General features: G+C 41.4%; 1 protein-coding gene across 1 annotated transcript in view; it reads right to left on the reverse strand.

Annotated features, from left to right (window-relative positions):
- esr2b (estrogen receptor 2b) overlaps positions 1 to 24,610 on the reverse strand; it is a 38,834-nt gene that overhangs the window by 5,472 nt on the left and 8,752 nt on the right. Inside the window, 7 exon segments of the mRNA XM_061675440.1 lie at positions 940 to 1,078; positions 6,384 to 6,646; positions 6,648 to 6,705; positions 10,392 to 10,508; positions 13,772 to 13,947; positions 14,988 to 15,062; positions 18,350 to 18,807. Coding sequence (XP_061531424.1) covers positions 940 to 1,078; positions 6,384 to 6,646; positions 6,648 to 6,705; positions 10,392 to 10,508; positions 13,772 to 13,947; positions 14,988 to 15,062; positions 18,350 to 18,738 — 1,217 coding nt within the window. The 5' untranslated portion in view covers positions 18,739 to 18,807.

Genomic DNA, 24,610 nt, shown 5'->3' on the forward strand with positions numbered 1-24,610 from the left:
TTCTTTTAAAAATAGCACTCAATAGTATTGCACTTTATAAAAACAGTGTAATAACATAATTGAATAGAATGTAAATAATTTAACACTTTGTGCAAGATTTCCAATTCGTTGTGCTTCTCCTTGTGCTGTGCCCGCTTTGGCCACCGGGAGGCAGTATGATACACAAATGCTGACAAAAACAAATATGAATAGACTTCTACTGCTACTGTACTAAGTTGCTGTAATATTAGTTGTTCTTTGCTGAGGATAAAGAATACAGCAGCTGAAATAGGTATTTAACACGTCACCATTTGTCTCAATAAATACATTTCCAAAGGTGCTATTGACATGAAAATGTCACCAGATGTTGGGAACAACCCAAGTAATCTAAACATACGAAGAAAGTAGAACAAATAAGATCAGAAAATAAGTTGTGTGTAATAATGTTAAATGGCCGTTTCCACTACTTTCACGCCTGCTGCCAACAGCGCATGCAATCTGTTAGGGGGAAGTCAACTTGCAATTTAGCACCACCTATCTGGTGGGATAAAGGATTTCACACACACAATTTAGCGCCTGCTTTTTGGATTTTGGAGAATGACTCCCAAAAGAGTGTTGGAAAAGTTTTTTGCATGACGCCGCCGGGACAAAGTTGAAGGTCGAATCGGGAGATTGAAAAATAAAATAAGGAAGCGTCATTAATGTCCACTCGCTATCTTGACGCATTCAAGGTCTGAGCTGACGTTTATTAGCGCAACACAACCACACGTACGTACATACGTGTGTGCGTGCGTAGCCTTGAGTGAATGACAAACGAAATTACATCAGATGACAATCAGGGACTTTAGGAGAAAAATCAACAAACGTGCGCCACAAAAAACAGCCCCTAACAACCCTACCAAGCCTAACGTTAGCCGACAGGGCACATGTAGATAAAGGGCGGACTGGTAGCCATCAGACCTGTTGAGTTTGAAGTCGGGCGAGAAGATGAGCTTCCCGGGATAGTCGACCGATCGCCACATGAGGCCCAACATGAGGATCTCCAACCAGCAGCACTTCAGCAACTGGATCTGGTGGCACAGACTCAGCTCCACAAAACCTCAACACACACCCACACAAAAAAAACCACAGAAATTTACAAAAAAAACAAAACAACACACACTCATACACAAGCACGCACACAAACACACACAAATAAATTCACACACACACACATAGACAAAAAACATGTGCCCCCCCCCCCCCCCCCCCCCCCCACACACACACACACACATACAGACCAACCAACCAACAAAGCGAACAAAAAAAAGACACAAAGATAAAAGCAAGAATCTCATTTGATGCGCGTCCTAGATGCACAAAAATTGTCAGGCACTCAAAAAACATGGGGAATCTGTCTCCACTGCCCCACAACATTCCTTATCTACGTATGTGTGCGAGGCTCAAATTAAGCGGTCTCGCGTCGCACTTCGCGGGTCAAAATTCACTTTTGCACATCAAAAAAATAATAATAAAAAAAACTTCAAATCAGGTTTATTGCAGAGACGGTTGGGAAAACGAAAGACGGCAGTGGCGTATATGATAACGCGCTTACGTCACCGATTCGTGGACGCGGAAGTGAAGCGTTCGACTGAGGAGCGGGAAGACAGCGGTTGCAAAATGCGACGCTGAATTGAGAAGAGAGCGAGAAAAAAGACAGATGACAAAAGTGTGGTCGCATTTCATCATGGCATGCAAGGGTTGTAACGCAGATCTTTCTCTCCGCAGAGTATGACACCGCGTCGCGGGAACCGAGAGACGAAGGTGAAACTAACATGGCGCAAATCAGTGAGTTTAACGTTAGTCTACTTCACCAACATAAGGTTAAAACTGCAGGCTGCGGAGTGTCTGTTTTAATTACGATTACCGTCGAATATGTGGCTTTTTTTATTGTGACAAGGACAATATAACGCAACCATAAAGGTTCATACAGTGTGCTTTTTCCCTCCGTGTAGTGTAAGTGGCAAATCTTTGAGTCAGGTAGGTGAAAAACGCGACAAATGTGGCCAGAGAGGAAGAAGAGTAAAACGGATTATCATCATCATGTACCCAAACAGAGGAGGGTTTTGGTGAAAGTAGATGGAGGAAATATGTTTCTCTTTTGAGGTTTCTTCATTTTAGTTTGAACAAATTGAACACTTCCAAAACTTGTAGTAGTACAAAGAATATTTGTCTGATTCAGAGTTAGTTGGTCTAAGCTCAGAAATGCACAACCATGAACCAAATGTATTAATATGTCAGAAAATGCTAAAATGGTAGCTGCTTATGTGAAGATGCACAAAGGCTATTAATGCTTTAAAAGAAAATGCCGTCTTTTATGCAGCATGTGAATTCAAGAAATAAAAACTTGGTTATATAAAAAAGGAAACCAATTACGTACGTTATTAAGTGAAAGTTCTTATTTTCTCTTGTATATTCAAAATTGCTCTTTAACCAAACAAAAATGTAGTTTATCCAAATAATCAATTGCTTGATAGAATTTTCAGTAAGATACTTGAGTACTAAAATATTTGTGAGCCGCAGCCCTACATTCAAGCCCACCATTATATTGTCATATTTTTATTGTTTCATAAAATCCTTGCTTTTCAGGTCCCTGTGCGATTAAGCTGCAAAAAGTTGCTCCTTAAAATTAGAAAGTTGCTCCTCAAATTAAGAAATTATTAGCAAAACTGCTCCTCAAACAAAGAAATATTCTGAGCCTTGTGTGTGTGTGTGTTGCTCAAGTGCTTCAGCGAATCATTCTCCACTAAAAGTAGGAGTCCTGTCTTGGTGCTAGCCAATCAGAAAAAGAGGGGAGCGGGTTATCGGTTTTCCCGGACTCGATACATTTTCATTGTTGTGGTAACACCCGGCGCGCCCCTCGCAATGCGGCGAGCTGCTGGCGGAACGGTTTCGCCTCCGTAGATGCAAACAACTGGGACATTTCAGGGAAACTTATCTATTCATTACGTTCGCTACCCCGAGAGCTAACTAGCTAGTGTGCTACGGAGCTAAACAGCTCACTCTGGCTCGCTCGATTGTTGTGACATCGTTTAAAACAGAGGTCCCGAACTCGCGCTCCGCGTCAGGACCCAAAAGCAGTCCCAAACGGACCCACGCCATCGCCAAAAAACATCCAAGATTAGGATTCAACACAAACGGGGTGCTTTTATTTTAAGCGGCGCAACATATTTCAGGCTTTACTGTAGCGATGAATCGTACCGACCGATCACATGAGAGTTTCGCCACCATTTCAGCCAATCAAATCTGCATCGCAGGCGGTTATTACTGAAATCACCGACTGCGCACAAACCAGCCAGTCAAGGGGAGTGAGTGAGTGAGCGAGAGAGAAAGAGCGAGAGCGTGTGTGTAAATTGAGTTAAAGACGGAGAAAGGTCAGAAGATTTCAAACAAACGGTGTTTAAAATGGAACAGGCAGTCATTTTTGTTTGTACTTCTCAGTGGCAAGTTCCCACTGGGAACTATTATTAAACGTGCATATAATATTTGAAATGCCATTATGAACCAAAACAAAAGTTTTGAACAAACATAACCTCTAAAAGGGTTTAGTTAAGATTTGTTAAAGTAAAATATGTGAAACTGTTTGAGATTTTACTGTTGTGTCAAGATGCCAAAAAGAAAAGGGGAAACTCAAACTTTATTTTTCTTAAGTTCAGCACTATATTTGAACACACAATTTTCTCTCTTAATTTTATTGTGAAATGCAGCCTTATTTTTATTGAGTAAATGAGAGAACATTACACAGTTGTGCTCATATGTTCGATTACCAAAGCAGAATTTGTAAGATGTGTACAATTCTTTATTATGCTCTAATATCATAATATCAGTGGCATAAAAAAACAACGTAATTATCGTTTATCTTGGAAGTTTTTGGAAAATATATTGTTCTAAACAATTTGCTATCGTTGCAGGCCTAAACACAAAATATATAGAGAGAGAGCAAGACCAATGGATAACACAAAAATATTGTACAAACAGTATAAAAGATTAAAAGAGTAACAACTGTAATAAAGATCTGCAATATAGCAGGACCGTGAAGCAAGAACGGCAATGTAGCAGAGGATTACTGTATCTGTATTCTGTGATGATAAATTACAGGAACTCATTGTTCCAGGGCTGGGACTCATTGTTTCCATGACATGTGCATCTGGGACCCATAGCCTTAAGTGTAAAATTATCTATGAAAAGTGATTAAAAAGTGGAGCACAAAGTCCAAAGCAAACATGGTGAAGCAGCACACAAATGCAATAAGTTGCCAAGAGAAGTGACGTCAGCCCAAGTACGAATGTTTTGAAGTCCGGGTTGTTTTTTTTTTTTTTTTTTCCCCCATTTGCACTTTTAAATGATCTTTCTTGCACTGTACGGTCTGTTTTGTTTTTATTTTTCTTTGATGTTTATCAGCTTTTTTTTTTCTTTCAGATGCTTTTAATCATGTAAAGCACACTGAGTTACCTTGTGTATGAAATGGACAACATAAATAAATTTGCTTTGCTTTAAAGAGCGAAATGTTTGAAAAGAAGAGAATAAGACTAATCTTATTTGCAGAATACACGTGAGCAAACCTGGAAAACAGGTGAGCGTACTTTGTAATAATGACCATGACTACAGGTTGATAGTTTGAAGCCCAACCTGCTAAAATGTTGTTTTCTTAATGGCTGGTGTTTTTGGAAAAAAAATAAAAAAAATTAAATTGACAAATGTAGCCAGCCATCAGAAAACCAGCAACAAGTCTCCTGAGGGACTTTTTGAGTTCTTAATAGGTTCTTAAAAGTGTTATGTCTAAGCTTTCCAATTATGTCCAACACATGGCAAGGCCATTTATATGGAAACACTCCTCAAAGTAGTTTACTGAGAAATCAAAGTTTTTCCCAACCCCATGGAGCCAGGTAACTGGTGCTCATTTGCATCAGTCCAACCCTCTACTACTACTAGATCACGGTCTTGCTAACAGAAACTTAGCAGGACTGTACGCCCTGACTGTGGACGTACAGTATGCATTCAAACTCCCTCAAGTAGCTGCTAAATCATGAGCATCACAGGCAAAAACCAACCCATGTACTCAAAGGTGTTAACCACCCGTGGGTGTGTTACTCACACATTATTGTAGCACATAATCAGGCTGGTGTGTTATTCAAATTAATAGCGGATGCTCACATTTTCATATCTAAAACTCCCATTACCGCTTATAATATGATCGATCAGCTGATCTAGCATAAGTTTCGATTTGCGTTCACGACAAATGTAAGCTAGCTAGCTTTAAAAAGGCCATTTTAAAAATGTTCAATGACGCCGTCTGCTCGAGCCATCTCATTTTCTAGGTCAAAATGAGAGCAAGCGCATCGTCAGATTGTACTTAAAACTTCACAGAAAACAAGAATAATAATAGTGAATCACGTCCATATAGTTTTCTATATTTTCCGAATCCTATGAACGTGTCATTTACAACGCCAAAATCGAGGACCATTTTCATCTTTGTCAAAACTTCAAATAAACAATAACGTAACGTAAGATACCGTTAATGAAAACTCACCCCATAAAAACTGAAAAGTATTCCTGCAGACTTCATTGCCAAATAAGAGATCCGGGGGAGTGCTTTCTTTTCGTCACCGTTGTTCGCCTGTGTAATGGAGTCACTTTCACTTTTTGCAGTCAAACTTGCGCTGTAACAACCACGATTTAGTTCCTCTGCAATGTGTTTTTTCTGCTCCATCTTCATTCAATCGACAACAAACGCAGCTTCCAAAATGAGCACTAACAGTTCCTCGACTACTTTAAATGCAGGAGCGGATGCTTAAGCAGCCGTGCGGTTCCTTTGAAACTGGTGCTTGATTGGGCGATTGTTGTATCACCACGCCCCCAACTACGACGACACTGCGGTGAATTGTTTCCCACATCCCGAAATCTAACACAAAGTTGGTTTTATGGCCCCCAACATTGTTACTTAGAACTTGAAATGGTTTCTTCATGATTTCAATTTACATAATCGGCACAAAAAAACAAAACGTTTTTTTCTTGTTTCTACGACTTGCGTCAGGCTGACATGTTGCTTGCTGGTTTTGTCATGGCGGGTCACAAATATGATATTTTTAAACACGAAGGAAGCCTAAACATGGAATATTGTCATCCTTGGTGGCTCTCGTGACATCGTCGACGTTTGTGGTTCCGACGGGTGCTTTGAACCGGAAGGGAAAACATGGAGCTGTTTTGGACATATTGCACAGTTTTTATTCTAAGAGGACGATGTCGTCATCTTTACAAAGCGGACCACACTCGTCTCACTTCCTGTCCGAGGCTCTACAAACACTTTATTTCCCTGGCGGAGGTAATGAGGCAAGCCCTAGACGGCGCCGTCGCTTCGTTCTTACCTGGTATCTTCTTGGCCCAGCTGATCATGAGGACCAGCTCCTTGTCGGCCAGGTTGGTGAGCGACGTCATCATGCTAGCCTCGGTAAACGGCTTCTTCAGCTCCTCCATCAGATAGATGTCAGGCGGCTCCGCCTCCATGATCCTCGTGATGAACTCCTCGGGGCTCATCTGGGGGGCCGGGGCCAGCGGGGCCTCCAGGTGCAGGTGACGCCCCGCCCGGGCCGGCACCGCCACTGCCTGGCCGTGCCAGACCACGGGGCTGCGACGCCCCCCGGCGGTGGTGGCGGACGCTGCGGTAGCTGCAGCGCTCGCGCCTCACGCCTGAATCGTCATCACAGGAAGAAGGAAATGAAAAAGAAGAACATCAAGAAGAAGAAGATGTTAGCTTGACTGAACGCCTTCATCGACATTGATGTCAGCTTCGTTCACAAACTTTGAATCCGGACTCGCAAGTCCTTCAACAAACATGTCAAGACAGAAGACATACACGGTGCCTTGAGATACGACTTGAATTTATTCCTCGACTACGCTCTAAACACAAAACAAAGGAGGGGGGCAATGAGCAGGAATCCCTGAGGGGACAGCCAAAGTGCCTGCGGGCCACATAATGATGGCCCGTTCACCTCCCCTAAGCCCCTGAACGGACACTCAAACAACAATTTATCCATCTGTGTAGACGAAGAAATGCATATACAGTATACATTTAAATAAATAAAAATATGGTAGGTAACCTTGAAGCCCCCCCGCCTCCAAATTTCACTGATCACACCAAGCATGATTACCTCCAGTCCTGTTCAATCAATAAATCGTTTCAAGAGAACCTGCCTGGCAAAAGCAAGTCGGACAAAAGATCTAAAAAAGCTGAAACAAAATGACACGATCCAAAGAAATTTCAGAACAGTCAAGAAATAAAGTAATTGATATCAATCATTCTGGAAAGGGTTACAAAAGCCATTTCCAAAGATTTTGGATTCCAGCGAACCGTAGGGAAAGCCACTATTAAGGGATGAAATATGTGCCTGCAGAAACTAAATTTGAATTTCTACACTTGAATAATTGCATTCAAAAACTGAATTTGAAAAACATAATTTGAATGTGTATTGTTTAATATTGAAGCATTGCATTTAAAAACTGAATCTGAAAAGTATAATTTGAAATTGAATTTATTAGTTTGGAACTGAAGTCCAATAAACTTGAAAGTGAATGTAAGAATTTTTTGTCAAAAATGAAAATTAAAATGATGTATTTTCACATTCAGTTTGATCATTTAGATTTCAAATTAGTTGTGACAGACATCTGGGGACTGTAAGGAATAACAATCGAATCGGCGATACACAGATCTCTTCGGCCGATCAGCGCCTTTGTTTTTTGTCACATGACAAAGGGGGGTCTCCGGACAGTCAAATCTTCTAACCAGCTACAGTATTTGAACCTTTATACGACCTTTCCCTAACCTTTGAGGAATGCATCATATAGTCAGAAAGAGATAAAAAGCTGCTTCCTTTCGAACATAGGAAAGGATGTCACACAGACGTGACAAAGTCTTAGAGATGTGAAAGACTCATTGCCAGTTCTAGTAAACGCTTGATTTCAGTTGTTGCTGCTAAGGATGGCCCAACCAGTTCTTAGGGGCCATTACATTTGCACACAGGGCCAGGTAACTTTGAATAGGTTCTTTTCCCCCTTAATAAATGAAATCACCATTTAAAAACAGCATTTCAAGTTCACTTGGGTTATTTTTGCCAAAAATCTAAGAATTTGAGAAGGGGGCCGAATACTTTTTCACGCCACTGGAGCTAAACACAACAGAAGATGAAAGAAACATGGCAGCAAATGAAAAAACAAAATGAAATTAACCTACCGGAAGAGGTAGTACTCGTTGAGGAAATAGGGTTTGCCCTAACCCTGAATCATCGCTAATTGGACAAGAGGGAGGACTTGATTGGACACTTTGACCGGGAAGTTGTTCAGCGTCTGGCGTGGTTTTTAAAGTCAGCGTTACCAGTGATTCGACCTTAATATAACCAGAGGTGGATAGAGTAGCCAAATATTATATTCAAGTAAGAGTACCGTTACTGTAGAATAATATGACTCGAGTAAAAAGTAGTCCTCCAAATAATTATCTGAGTAAGACGAAAGAAGTACTCAGTGAAAAAACTACTCAAGTACCGAGTAACTGGTGAGTAACTTCTGATTTATTTTTTTAAATCAGAACATGAATGTCAAATAAAATAAAAATAACTAAAATATGAACGTGCAAATTCAGATATTGCTGAACAAAATCACCTAATCTAAAACATAATGAATAAAATCTTTGTAAAACAAAAAAATTGGGGCAAATTCAGCTCCTTATACTATTTTGTTTACTTTATTTTGTTTGTTAAACAGCACAATACTGTCGGCTCACCAGGGAGATTACAAAAACAGGAACAAGGCTGCTGTGGATATAAAAAAGTATACACACCCCTTATCAAATGCCAGGTTTTTGAGTTGTAAAAGAAGTTTGACCAAGAAATTATTTTAAAACTTTTTCTACCATTAATGTGACCTAGAATTTGTACAACTCAACTGATTTATTTATTGATCTTTTTGAGAGGGGAGGTGAAAATAAACAACTGAAATAAACTTGAATGCGATTGACTTGATGTTTAACTTGCTGCCTTCTTGACTAGGTCACCATTGCAAAAGAGATGTTCTGTTTTAACTGCTCTTTGACCTGCTTAAATAAAGTTTAAATAAAATATATAAAAATAAATATGGTTGCGGCGGCACGGTGGACAACCCGTTAGCACATCTGCCACACAGTTCTTAGAACCTGGGTTAAAATCCGGCCTCGCCTGTGTGGAGTTTGCATGTTCTCCGTGCCTGCGTGGCTTTTCTCTAGGTACTCCGGTTTCCTCCTACATCCCAAAAACATGGATGGTAGGTTAATTGAAAACTCCAAATTGCCCATAGGTGTGAAAGTGAGTGTGAATGGTTGTTTGTTTATATGTGCCCTGCGATTGGATGGCGACCAGTTCAGGGAGTACCCCGCCTCTCGACCCGCGTGAGGAGAAGCGGTACAGAAAATAAATGGGTGAATGAATAAATATGGTTGCACAAGGATGCACTCCCTCTTATAACTGAAATGTGGCTTTGTTCAGAAGTAACAGAACACATTCAAATTCATGTTCAATGGGAGTCCACACATACCTGCTACCATTTCAATTTTGAAGTGGAAAAACAAAAATAACATGCATAGTGCCTTACAGAAACATTATTTGCATTATCCACTAAAATGACTGAAATAAAAAGATGTTTGTTACTCATTGATAAAGTGTGTGTGTTTGAGCGAGAGCGAGCGAGAACAAGATGCATGTTATACAGTAACTTGGGACTATAAAATAATGCTAATGTTGCCATATACAGAGCCAAAACAACAGCAAAAACGTCTGACAAATTCTGTGACTTCTGTAATTCCCAGGAACTTGATCCAAAATAGGTCGCAGTTCGATGATTGACTTTGTCATCGGACTTGAGGCCGCATGTCTTAGACACTCGGGTGAAGAAAGGGGCGGAGCTGTCAACTGATCACCACCTGGTGGTGAGTAGGCTCCGATGTTCAGGGAAGATGCCGGTCCGACCTGGCAGGCCCAAACGTATTGTGAAGGTCTTATTCATGAAGCTAGCAGGGCCTTGCTTCAGGCAGTTCGGCTGTATCTCAAGGCACCACTATAGTACAATATTCAAATAGATATTAGAATATATCATATTATTCATGCTATTATGACAAGAAGACAAAATGCTAGTTTAACACATCAAGACAGCCATATGGAATATTTGGTCATTTCTGGAAATCATTCACTTCCAGTCTCAACACTCAAGTTTTCTGATGGTACTGCGACATTTACCACATGCAAATCTGCTGTGTGTGTAACTACTACACTTGAAAATCCAACACGCCAATTGCAGTAGGTAGCCAACGTGTTAGCATGATGCGAAGCTAAAGTTTGGGATGCAAGACATACCGCACTTCATCATGCCGACTTCGTAGCATTTTCGGAGGCGGCAGGCTTGGCAGCTTTTGCGGCGGTTCTTGTCGATGGTGCACTGGTTGGTGGCAGGACAGATGTAATCATTGTGTCCTATGAGCGGGAGGGGGCAGAGGTGGGAATCAGTCACCTGACAAAGTCTCAAATCTAAACTTGTACTTCCCAACAATCAAGCAATTTGAGTCAGTCAGGCGTCGAGTCGTGACTCGGCTGAAGCAAGTCTTAAATCAAGTGCCACAATCTTGCTCAATCACAACGCGTATTCACACATTGGGCCACTTTGCACTTGGAATGTGCATCGGCACATTCGGCCATGTTGCACTCTGAACACGTAGCGGCACATTCGGCCACTTTGCACTCAGAACGCGTATCGACACATTCGGCCATGCTGCGCTTGGAACGCATTTCGGCAAATTCCGCCTCCTTGCGCTAGAAACGCGTATCAGCACATTGGGCCACTTTGCGCTCGGAACGTGTATTGGCACATTCGGCCACTTTGCTCTCTGAACGCGTATCGGCACACATTCAGCCATGTTGCGCTCGGAAGAATTATCCGCACATTCGAGCACTTTGCACTCTGAATGCGTATCGGCACATTCGGCCATGTTGTACTCTGAACACTTATCGTCACATTGGGCAACTTTGCGCTCGAACGCGTATCGGCACATTTGGCCATGTTGCGCTCGGGACGCATTTTGGCACATTCGGCCACTTTGTGAGGGGAACGTACTTCGGCACATTGGCCACGTTGCACTCTGAATGTATATTGGCACATTCTATCCACTGCGCTCGGAACGCATGTCGACATATTCGATCCACTCTGCACTCGGAACGGGTCCTCTCGTTATTTAGTCGTTGTAACTAGGCTTCACATGGATTTTTGGGGTCAATCACCGATCAGCGAGTTTAAAAAAAGGATAACTGAGCACCGATCTTATCACAAGATGGAGCAATGTCTATTTAAATGACTTGTTCATTTAATGTATATACTTTTGTACTTTATACTGAGTATCTTCAAAAGTATTCTCTATTCAGGTCATGTATTCTAATCAGTCAGGTCAAACCAACATTACATGACAGAAATAATGAGTGCTAACTTACTGTAACTAAATTACTTTATTGTAATTAAATTACTTCACACACACCGAAACTGTAGAGCATGATTCGACATAACGCCGGCATGTTTACGTACAACCATTAGTGCTAGCACTAGCTTGGTAGGCTACATAACATTTTGTTGCCTGCTTGCAAGCGGTATCGTATTGAAAGTACGTGAACATACCTTCAAGCAATCCTTGAATTAAAGTCCTCTCCCGAGCACCGGTGACCACCACCACACGGTTTTCCCCATTTTGTTCTTATAATACACACGACGTGATCCACTGTTGTTGTCGTCGCCATGGTAACGAGTGTATCTGGTAGCGTTTGAGTTGACAGGATAAAGCCCAGTGACAGTAAAAGATGTGGTGTTATCGGAATACAACATTTTATTGCAGTCGTCTGACATTGTGCAATCGTGAAAGACCAAATTTGTCTTGTAGTCTGAGCCACGGATTACGTGCTGTCTGTCTCAGAAGTGTTGTCTGTTCCACACCGCTGAAGTTTTTTTTTTTTTTTATAACTTTATTGGCGGTCAGATATTTACAATACTACGTCAAAAGACATGCAACAAGGCTAAAAATAAACTAGCTTTTGTATTCAAATATACTGTACACGATGGCGATACGGAGTAAATGCCCTTTGCGGAGCCAATCAATGACGTTATTGATCGGATCGGCGAATTAATACATTAAAGCCAATCAGCATAAAATGCTAATTATGGGCCGATAAAGTCTAGTTGTAACACGTTCACTGTCCCGTTTTTAATGGTCTCCGTACTGTCTATGACTTGATTGTCTTCTCAATGAAATGCATAACCGATTTGCAGCTTTGTCCATGTTTGACCTAAAGGTAAATTCAATCTTGAAGTCAACCTGGATTATCTGTCTTTGTGGGTTTTATGGATTTCTGTAGTGAATAGGATTTCCCACAGATGAAGTTCAGTTCAACAAAGTTGTTTGTCTCTTATCTTCAAGTTGGCATTCTCTTTTCCCAAATTTGGTCCGAAACATCCTGTCATCCATCCCTGTGTGGCCACTAGTGCCTGACATCAGTCGGGACTCAGGTGATCGGAGCCTATCCCAGTTGATTTTCGGGCAAAAAGATAAATTGACTGGTTGCCAGCCAACTGGATGAATGCAAATAGTTTCGCAATCTCCCTCCATCAATATCTTCAAAATGAAGATTTTCGCATGTAAACAACAGAGGTGATACAATTAATCGATCAAGCAACTACTAATCGATTACAGCATTTTTTATTTGTAAGTTGCCCATGTTTCTTCATCTGACTATGGACAATTTTGCAGGGCTAAATCGGAAAATGACATCCACTTGTCAGGTTTTTATGCCAAGCTGTTAACAGTTTATTAATCAAATTTTACAAACTTTGCTTAGTGTAAATTGAATAGTACACTGATAAAAGTATGTATGTGTAAATTGAATGTTTCTTCATTGTTCAAAATTCAGGGTATGAACTTAGCTTTTTTGAACCTCTAAAGCGAAATACCTGTACATGTTAACAAAAACGTGGCCATAGTTCTAAAAGTTGACTTGATTGAGCAAAACCAAAATGTGATATTTGGATTCAGCACATACAAATTGTCCTAAATCAGCTAAAAGTCTTCAACAAAATATTTGTTGTTGACCAGTGTTACCAAATTAATCGACAACTATTTTGGCAATCGATAAAATGCTTCGAGACTATGTTGAATGTTTGACAAAATTGTCTGAATCCTCAGATGTTAGTCTTTCAAAAGTAATTTATCCAATTTCTGGTGTCCTCCATGAAAGCAGACTCATTATCAGTGTTTTTTCAAAATAAGACATTCAAACATCTGCTTTTACTTTGGAAAACAATCATCAACATTTTTTGCCGGTTTTTGATGGATGTTACGGACCAAACCAGGAACTGAATCATCATCAATTTATTTTTGTTTGTACATTGCACTGAACAGTCAATTTGAAACAATGCCCTCTTTTTGAATAAAAGGATGGAATTTATGAAACGTTTTTTAATCCGATTCATTGAGTAATTAAAAAAATAATTGCAAAATTCAAAGAATTCTTAAAAAAAAAAAAAATCCTTTGACTTGCCGACTCATGTAGTTCAAGTCCAAGCCAAGCAAGCAAGCAAGACCCAAGACCTTAAATTGGCCACTTAAGCGTGTCTGGACTCAAGTCATGTGACCGGACCACCTCCACCCCCCACGCCGCTGTTAGGTCGCGTGCGTTCCGTTGAGTCCACAAACACTTTTCACCTTGAATGCTCCTCTTGAAGAAAGCCTTGCAGCCCTCGCAGGACCAAACTCCATAGTGATATCCCGATGCGTAGTCGTGGCAGACGGCACAGAAGTGCGTGTCCGACTTGGCACCACCGCCGCACACGCCGCCCTCGGATCTCTTGGCCATCATTTTTGGACAAGCCAGGACGGCACTGCAAAAGAGGACAGCTTGACATGAGGACGTCCAGCCGGTGATCATCTCACACATCAAAACGGCGACACGATGGCCACGTCTCCCAGCATGCTTTGCTGTCAAGACAAGCTGACACGCAACTATTAAGAAAAACGTCTGCCGGGATCATCCACTTGCCTCGCGCTAACTGCTCCTCTCTTTTCAAATCCATCGCTGTCTTGGGAATCATCCCCAACTTTTCATCACTAGAAAAGGATTTTTATACAGTGGTATTTATAGTTGACCAATAGTCCCGTTATAGTAATTACAGAGTAATTTTCATGTAAATTGATTAATAACGGTAATGACACTTGTATAGATTTTTTACTTAAACTCTCCCCCAGTTTTATGGATAAAACACAATCGACAGAGCAAATGGTCGTGACCCACTGAAATACACTTTTTTATGAGGGTAAAGACATAAACAGCTTCATTAAAATTGTGTTTCACATTTCCATATGTTGCCCTTCAAACTGCAGATTCAAGTGTATATGATCCGAACTACACATTAAAGCCATGACGCTCTTATCTTTATATACAATCATAATAACAGTAAAGACATGCAACAGCAGGACTCGAGACTGCGACCAATTCAACCTTTTTTTTCCAGCTTGTGCGATTATAAACTTGCGCGAATGGTTAAAAGTCACCTTTTTTCCACTGCAATCTCCTCCTGTACACTCTCAGATGAAATAAAAAGCGAGTGAGAGAGAGCGATCGATTGAGAGAGCTCAATTGTTTTGATAAATTCAATTTGAGTTAAAAGCGACCTGCTGCAATATGATTGGCTGTCTGCTTCTTCCAGATAGGACACAGGCTATTATCCACAGCACCGTCGCGTACACGCGCACCACGTTTGCGCCTCACAGATGGGCCAGTATGGCCGTTGTGTCTGGCCAGCGGCACACCACGTACCTATATTGACGCTGGCCCGCTACTTCATTCATTTTAAATGTCAATTTAAATTTAAGTGTGAGCCTTCAACTCATCTGGTGAGCGGGCTAGCTAGCCCGCACCTACCTTATAAAGTCCGGTAAGCCGGTAAACTCCACCCGCCGCAAGTCACCCACAGCTTTTCTTTTTACACACATTACCCTGGGGAACACAATTGTTGTTGAGTTAGGTCTGACAGGTGTCTTTAACTAATTTTTGGGTGCGGAATCCAAAACTGATCTCAGTTTTTCTCTTAACATGTCAAGTTTTTGAACAATAGAGCCCCGTTTTCTTAAAAAATATTTTAAAAATACTGTACTTAACAGATATGTGCTTGCTTTATAAAATGTTTCAAATATTGACATACGATGAAATATGAAATAAACAGGCATGACTGCAATGTTTATTTAACACTATTGTTTTACAAAGGATATGGCACAAATCCTCTTAATTCCGACTATGCTAGCTTTCTCTTTGCTGATATTGATAGTAGTGATCTATTGGGGGCTGCACACACCTCTCACCACCACCACAGACTCAATTGTGACTGCACAAACAAGTAGCCACGTAGCTGTAGATGAGTCCAATCGTAATCAACTGGCAAGTCTTACTACAGCTAATCAGTGGAATTTTGCTTATCTGTAGTGTAAGCTGTTGAGAAAAAGCTTGACGTGCTATAAAAAAAACTGACTGCAATTTTGGAATCACCATGCCAATTTTAGTTTTAATCAGCATAAAAGTCTAACTCAGTTTTTCAAATTGTTCCCCAATGTTATCAATGCTGCTACATTTGAAATGGGAATAAAACCAGAAGTTGTTTCCCCGAGTGACGTCACGTTTGATCGTCTCAAAAGTAGGAGGGTGCATGTGTGCGTGCGTGTGTGTATTAAGTGGGGCTTTACGCTAACTGCAAAGATTGCCTGCTTAATTTATCTCTCGTTTTCATTTAGCTCGTTATAACAAATACAGTAATGTGCAAAGGTTAGCTAGCAAATCTATGGATCTATCTAAACCCGGTTTATAGCATACACATATGAAGGTACTGTATGTGCAAAGTTAAAAGGTCCAGACTCCTTTAAAGAGGATTGGATACGAAAACAAACTATCATTAAAATAGAGTGCAATAACTGCAGTAGTAATGATTTATCCATGTGCTGTTTGAGACTATGATTTTAAATTGGTAAATTGGTTTGTTTTGCGGCGGCACGGTGGCCGACTGGTTAGAGCGTCAGCCTCACAGTTCTGAGGAGCGGGGTTCAATCCCCGGCCCCGCCTGTGTGGAGTTTGCATGTTCTCCCCGTGCCTGCGTGGGTTTTCTCAGGGCTCTCCGGTTTCCTCCCACATCCCAAAAACATGCACGTTAATTGAAGACTCTAAATTGCCCGTAGGTGTGAATGTGAGTGTGAATGGTTGTTTGTTTCTATGTGCCCTGCGATTGGCTGGCAACCAGTTCAGGGTGTACCCCGCCTCCTGCCCGATGACAGCTGGGATAGGCTCCAGCACGCCCGCGACCCTAGTGAGGAAAAGCGGCTCAGAAAATGGATGGATGGGTTTGTTTTGGTCGTCAATGTATTTCAAAATACTGTGAAATCATAAACGGTACTTTTATATGGTGGTTGTACACTTATACGATAATTTTTAAATATTTGTCAATCATATTGTTCTAACCATACACAAATAAACTTGAACGTCTGCAGCTTTCTCACATGGCGTTGGCCATTCACTCAATGAAGTGCGTCATCTTTTCTCACGATCGCAACACACACTTTCTACTACCTACCACCACACATGCGCTGTTTATAGCATACATACTACATATTCTGCAACACATTCCAAAAAAGCTGGGACAGGATCATGTTTACCACTGTGTTACATCACCTTTTCTTTTAACAACATTCAATAAACGTTTGGGAACGGAGGACACGAATTGTTGTAGCTTTGTAGGTGGAATTATTTCCCATTCTTGCTTGATCTACAGCTTCACCCGTTCAACAGTCCGGGGTCTCTGTTGTCGTATTTTACGCCTCATAATGCGCCACACATTTTCAATGGGAGACAGGTCTGGACTGCAGGCAGGCCAGTCTCGTACCCGCACTCTTTTATGACGAAGCCACGCCGTTGTAACACGTGCAGAATGTGGTTTGGCATTGTCTTGCTGAAATAAGCAGGGGCGTCCATGAAAAAGATGTTGCTTGGATGGCAGCATATGTTTCTCCAAAAGCTGCATGTACCTTTCAGCATTGATGGTCCTTTCACAGATGTGTAAGTTACCCATGGCATTGGCACAAACACAGCCCTATACCATCACAGATGCTGGTTTTTGAACTTTGCGTCCATAACAGTCTGGATGGTTCTTTTCCTCTTTGGCCTGGAGGACACGGCGTCCACAATTTCCAAAAACAATATGAAATGTGGACTCGTCGGACCACAGAACAATTTTCCACTTTGCGTCAGTTTATCTTAGATGAGCTCGGGCCCAGAGAAGCCGGCGGCGTTTCTGGGTGTTGTTGATAAATGGCTTTTGCTTTGCAGAGTAGAGTTTCAAGTTGCACTTACGGATGTAGCGCCGAAATGTATTTACTGACATTGTTTTTCTGGAGTGTTCCTGAGTCCATGTGGTGATATCCTTTACACATTGATGTCGATTTTTGATGCAGAGCCGCCTGAGGGATCGAAGGTCACGGGCGTTCAATGTTGGTTTTCGGCTTTGCCGCTTACATGCAGTGATTTCTCCAGATTCTCTGAAGCTTTTGATGATATTATGGACCATAGATGATGAAATCCCTAAATTCCTACGTTGAGGAACATTGTCCTTAAATTGTTTGACTATTTTCTCACGCACTTGTTCACAAAGAGGTGAACCTCACCCCATCTTTGGTTGTGAAGGACTGAACAATTCAAGGAAGCTCCTTTTATACCCAATCATGGAAACCACCTGTTCCCAATTAGCCTGTTCACCTGTGGGATTTTCCAAACAGGTGTTTGATGAGCGTTCCTCAACTTTCTCAGTCTTTTTTGCCACCTGTCCCAGCTTTTTTGGAACGTGTTGCAGCCATAAAATTCTAAGTTAATGATTATTTGCTAAAAACAATAAAGTTTATCAGTTTCAACATTAAACATCTCGTCTTTGTAGTGTATTCAATTAAAGATAGGTTGAAGATGATTTGCAAATCATTGTATTCCGTTTTTATTTGTTTAACACAACGTTGCAACTTCATTGGATTTGGGGTTGTAATGTAGAAAATCGATGTGATGCATCGTAATGCATCGTGAAATCGAACTGAATGATAATCTAAGTCAAATCGAATCGTGAGACCAGTGAAGGTTCACACGTCTGGCGATAGCTAAGAAGAGATTAGGTTTAATGGGAAATCAATAAATCGCTTGGTCAAAAACTAGTCAAAAATAGGAACGTAGTAATTGGTATTTCAAGTATGGTTTGCACCAACCTGCTGGCGGCGAGGCCCTTGGGGTCCATCCAGTGGGGGCCGGCGTTGTCGTAAGCAAGACACTGGGGTCGGTGCAGGGCGAGCGGAGGCTCGGACCAGAAGGCAGACGGCTCGTCGCCAGCGGGCGCTCGACCGTAACTCAGCACAGACGGCCCGAAGAAGGCCAGGGTGGCGTGGCCGTAGTCATGGTTACCGTCGGTGTAGGGCGAGTTGACGCACAGCGTGTGCCCGCCATCGACGCCCGGCGGCGGGCTGTAGGTGGTGTGCGGGGGCGGCGGCGAGCTCTGTAGCTCTGAGGCCTTGCTGGAGTCCACTTCCTGAAACTGCAGCAGCGCCAGAGGCTCGCCGTCCAGCCCGGGAGACGACGCCAACTGCAGGCGGTCCACCATCGGACACCAGAGATGGACGGGATGAGGATGATGATGATGGTCTACTGCATCGTCCACTGAAGACGAGTCCTGCCACACAAGAAGAAACCATGACAGCACAGACTCTCAACCACTCTAACACCGAAGTGATCCAGTTTCACTAAACAGCTTCAAAAATTTATATTTATTTACATAAATTCCTCATTTGTTAAGTGTTACATTCCAGAAGCCCCGCAACAGACCAAATCTGGACTGCACTTATATAGCGCTTTATCTACACCATCACAGTGCCCCGCATTCACCCACACATTCATACACCAAATCTGCAAAGGGACGGGCGAGCACTGATACCAAGTATTGTATCGGCCAGATGCCGGCCTTATTTCAATGCATCAGGTACTTGCGAAGGCTGCCAATACCAGCCATCCGATGCCTAAGGTAAAAAATAAAAAACGAAAAACAAAACAAATCAGACGAATTACGTCAGCCCTCCTCACCAGTAGTTGGCACTACACTGTGGCAGCTTGACACATTGGTAAGTCGTCATGTGCCTCAGAAAGACAGTATTTGTTCGCACTTATCTGTCATTGGGTTAATTGAAATTGTATGGATCAAAAGCACTCAAGGTAGCGGTACGCTGTATCAGTGAGCGCTTAAGAATACTCATACTGGTATCGGTCTGAAAAGAAAAGAAAAACGGTATCAAACATCCCTAATTTTCAAGCTTTCCTTTTTCTTGCATGTTATTTTTGTCCACCAACCTCACGTTTTATACTCTAATATCTGTGACTTGAATGTGTGTGTCCCCTTACTCGGCGGACCTGACCTGTTGAGTGACGTGGAAGTGAGCCAATCACGAATGAGGCTGTTAACTGGCTAAAGCGTTAGCCACTAGCCACCCTGCATGTTGAGTGACGGCATCAGTTGAGGCTGTCGACAAGTCGGGAAGAAAAGAAGACATTTACTCTATTTTGTTTGCGTTTGTTCAATAAAACGAATGAAAGAGCACCAGCGAATGTGTCCATTCTCCCTCTATCCAAACCATCTGTTGTGATTACAATTGGTTTTGGCTCGTGGTGGGAGGGTATATTCAATTAGCTAACTATGTTTACTGTAGACGTGCATTTACGTAACTTAAGCCATTTGGACTTTGCTATAGGCACATTCCACTTTTGCTTCTTTTATTAAGTATGAAATGATCCCAAACTTTGGACATTTTCATTCTTTTATGAACTCTTTCCTCCTGACTCGCGCTTATTGCTACGTGAGTCTGCAGTAGAGGCTGAATTTCAATTTGGGAATTTCACTATTAATCACTAGATTGGGCAGGAGCGGAAGCGAACGTCACCGGAAGTGGCCGGAGCGGGAACTATGACAACAATATCACCAGGATTGGAAACCACGGTGGTAGTAGAAACCATTGTTTTCGTGGGATTCTGTCAAATTTTGGCTAGGGATTGGGAGGGACAGGGATTGATTTCTGGGGGAGTGGGAGGGAGCGGGAGTCAAACAGCTGAACAAACTTGTGGCATTATCTTTAAAATGGAAATCAAATATTTGTCAGATAGTTCTTCTCAACTCTTTTGTGGAAGTTCCCATAACTTTGTGGCTATTCATTGGACTTGAACTACTTGGCTTTCAACTAAAAATGAAAATAAAATACTGGAAAAAAATAGTAGCACCCCTGGTCAAAAGCTTTAGAACATGCCATTTTTATATTTTTGAGCGGGAGTGTAATAGCGATCTATCTATATATATATGTATATATATATATATATATATATATATATATATATATATATATATAAAACAGTGTGATGCTTTTCTGACATCTTGAGTTAAAACATTTGTTGGTAATCATCATGCAAACTCAAAGGGATGCATTTGCATTTAGCGACAACAAATATCTAGCGATTAGGGGAGCTGGCTAGCTAGCACGCTAACTGTGAACACAAAATGTTGACATGTAACGAAAACCAAAGTGAAATTTGTTCACACTGTGCTGATGACTGAACTCATTTGCGTGACAAGTGGCAACATTTTAAATGCTTTGGTGTTGACGTATTTTGACGTAAAAAAAAAAAAAAACCATTTTTTTTTTTTTTTTTAGTACGGCTAGTTTAAAAAAAAAAAAAAAAAAAAACGTCTCCCAGCTGCCCTCAGAGTGCCTCGGAATTCCCCCGGAAGAGCTGGATGAAGTGGCTGGGGAGAGTGAAGTCTGGGCGTCCCTGCTAAAGCTACTGCCCCCGCGACCCGACCTCGGATAAGCAGAAGAGAATGGATGGATGGATGAAAAACAAAAAAAACATACGCGACAGCACTCAGTTCACAAGGCCGGTACCAAAAAAGTCGAGTCAACCATTGACTTCCTGTCTTCGGCAAATTGTGTGCGCGCGACTCTGTGGGACCCGGGAGAAGCAAAAGGCTTCAAACTGCCGACTAGCTCCTGCAAACAAGTGAGCACCTGTTAGCGTTAGCCACCGGGACATAACCTCAGAGTTCGCAGCTCACGAGGCTCTGTGAGCAAAGTCGGTGTTCTATGCAGTGGATTCTCCTGTGCTGTCTGTCTTGGGAAAAAATATTAGACCTCTTGTTGTTTCTTGTTCAGTTTTGAATTTCAGGTGCAACTAAAGGCACCTGTGTTTGGACAAATATAATGATGACAATAACAAAATAGCTCATAAGAGTTTGATATAAGAGCTGATATCTAGCTCTCACCATTTTCCATGGTTTTCTTGATTATAACAAAAATTATATTTAATAATACAATTAAGCTTTTGTATTATTCAGGTAAAATGTCTTCAGTGGTACCAGGTATTACAATGAAAAAGAAATTTAAGAAACAAGGGCAATGTAATTGTTTTTTCACTACTGTATATCATACATATGCTGTACATAGATGTACAATTGTATATACACACAAACACATTCGTATGTGTATGTATGTATGGTAATGCAGGCATTGATCTAATTAAAAAAATACAAATGTTAATGGGCTAATTCCATTATTACATATTTTTCAAGTAAACTGTAATGTATTGAATTAATAAAAATAAATATAAAAGTATTTGGAGTTGTTTTGTCAGTTTTCCTTCCTCTGCTTTTACTGATATTTTAGATTTTTGCCATGGTACCGTTTCAAGGTATCGAGGTACTTTATGCAGTTATAGTATCGAAGTCAGAATTTTGGTATTCTGTTGAGACCTCCAAGGCAAACAACACAGACCTCCGCTGTGGTGCAATTCTGTCCGCCGGACAAAAGAGTGAACGTTCGCTTGAAGTCAAACAGTCGTGGGGTCAACGACCTCGCGGTTGTCAGCGGCCCGGCAGGTCGGGTCAAACCGGCCTCAGGAAACAAGCGCCACGGGCAAAAAAGATCTGAGCCCGTCACTTGGGATTGTCTCAGCTTCTCGTTCCAGATCAGCCCGGTTTCTCATCCTCTCAATTTCTCAAAGCGGGCGTCCACGAGCCGTAGCTTGAGCTCCTCAAAATTATTTTTATGTGGTTAAAAAAAATACATTGCAACATATGTGCAAATAAAACAAACATAGTAAACCAATTAACCGTTCTTACTTTTGCTTTGAACCAAATAAACAAACTTTTTAAAAAGTCACAGTTTCAAAATCGCAAAAACTTCCCATCAGCCGTACAAGCTTTTTTTTTTTTTTCAGGGGGGGGGGGGGGGTCAGTGCAGGCAAATTGAGACTGACCCCTTCCCCTCTCGTGGTTGGTGCAAGCAGTCAGTGAGGCCCGACGACTTTTCCTTCTGTCAAAAAAGTCGTCTCTTTTGGGAAATTTCGGCTCGACGAAGGATATGTAAACCGTGCTCACGAAGAACCAACACTTTCACTACGGTATCACAACCTATCACTCCTCGACACATTTATAGCGGCTGAACTAAGTATTTAGCACGTCACCATTTTTCTCATTAAACATATTTCCAAAGGTGCTATTGACATGAAAATTCCACCAGATGTACAACAAATAAGATCAGAAACTAAGTTGTGTTTAATAATGTGAAATGACATAGGGAAATAGTATTGAACATGCCGACTGTGATTTATTTAATACTTGGTACAAAAGCCTTGTTTGCAATGACAGTTTTCAAGACGCCTCCTGTATGGAGAAACTAGTCGCATGCATTGCTCTGGTGTGATTTTGGCCCATTCCTCCACACAAGCAATCTTCAAATCTTGAAGATTCCATAGGCTTCTTTTAAGGACCTTTGAGTTTCAGTTATTTCCATAGATTTTCTATTGTATTCAAGTCAGTTTTAATTTTTTTCTTCTAAATCAATTGTGAGTTTCCTTGGCAGTATGTTTTGTTTTTTTCTGAAATGTCCACCCTCGTTTCATTTTCATCATCCTCATAGATGGCAGCAGATTTTTGTGAAGAATGTCTCTGTACATTTGCCCATTCATCCTATCTTCAATAATGTGAAGTTTAACAATACCGTTTGCTGAAAAGCAGCCCCACACCATCATGTTACCATATCCGAACTTCGCTGTGGGTATGGTGTTTTTAGGGTGATGTGCAGTGCCATTTCTCCTCCAAATTTGGTGTGCATGATGGCATCAATTTTGCTCTCATCAGACCAGACTATATTCACCCAGTATTTAACCGACTTGTCCAAATGTTGTTCAGCCAACTTTAAACGAGCTTTGACATGCTTTTTTTCCCCAACAATGGAGTCTTGCGTGGTGAGCGTGCAAACAGACCATGTGGCGGCGGAGTACATTACTTACATTCCTTGTGCTAATTCCAGGTCTTTATGAAGCTCTCAACAGATTGTCATTGGCTCTAGGACAACTCTTCTGATTATTCTTTGCACTCTTCTGTCAGAAATCTTGACAGGAGCACCTGATCGAGGCAAATTTATGGTGGTATGATTGGCTTTCCACTTCCGTATTATGGCCCCAACCAAGCTCACTAGAACGTTCAGAAGCTTAGATATGCGCCTGTAACCAATGCCATCGTTATGTTTTGCAACAATTAGTTTGCGATGGACTTGAGACAGCTCTTTGGTCTTACCCATCATGAGATGTGTCGACTCACACATTGGCAATGAGACCTTATTGTAGGCCATCAAGTAGGACTGAACCAGCTGATATTAATTTTCACTGACAAGGGGCTGGATTGCTGTTTGATTAATTGATAGATTTTAGGTGTTGTCTTGGCTTTCTGTGCCTTTTTGCACCTCCCTTTCTTAGTGCGTTCAATACTTTTGCCCTGTGTCATTTCACATTTTTACCCACAACTAAAATACACACAACTAAAATATAATATATATATATATATATATAAATGAATAATTCCAATGGCATTGCTTGTTATGCACCAAAAAAAAGTTCCTAATAGGGCTGTCCATCCATCCATCCATTTTCATTTACAAAGTGTGCCTGAACGCACCTCGCACACTTACGCAGCTGCGGCGTGCTTGGCCAAAGTAGTTTCATTCTGAATTCACTCACATTTACACAGTGTCCCTGAACACTCACGCAGCTGCGGTGTGCCTGCCTGCAGTAGTTTCATTCTGAAGAGCGAAATTGGAAATGCAGCAAGTGTACATTGTTTCCCATGTCCTCTTTCACAGTTACCATAAAAGTAAATATGTACAACACACTGTGCTGCTCCGTGTGTTGTTTGAAGCGTTATAATTTACCGTAAAATGGGTGCTAATCTTATTGGCATGTCCAAATAGGTCCCTCTGCTGGTCACTTTTAATATTTCAGTTGATTCAATGTATATAACAGTACACCATCATCGCAGCGGATCCTGCGATGTGACTGTTGCCCACACGTTCATTGCGATGACGATGATCAAATAACAGATCGCCCAGCCCAAGTACTTAATGCTTTTTTAAATTCTTTGGCCTACAACAAAAACAGGAGAA

This window comes from Phycodurus eques, chromosome 4 (genome assembly GCF_024500275.1).
Source record: "Phycodurus eques isolate BA_2022a chromosome 4, UOR_Pequ_1.1, whole genome shotgun sequence".
Taxonomy (NCBI): Eukaryota; Metazoa; Chordata; class Actinopteri; order Syngnathiformes; family Syngnathidae; genus Phycodurus; species Phycodurus eques.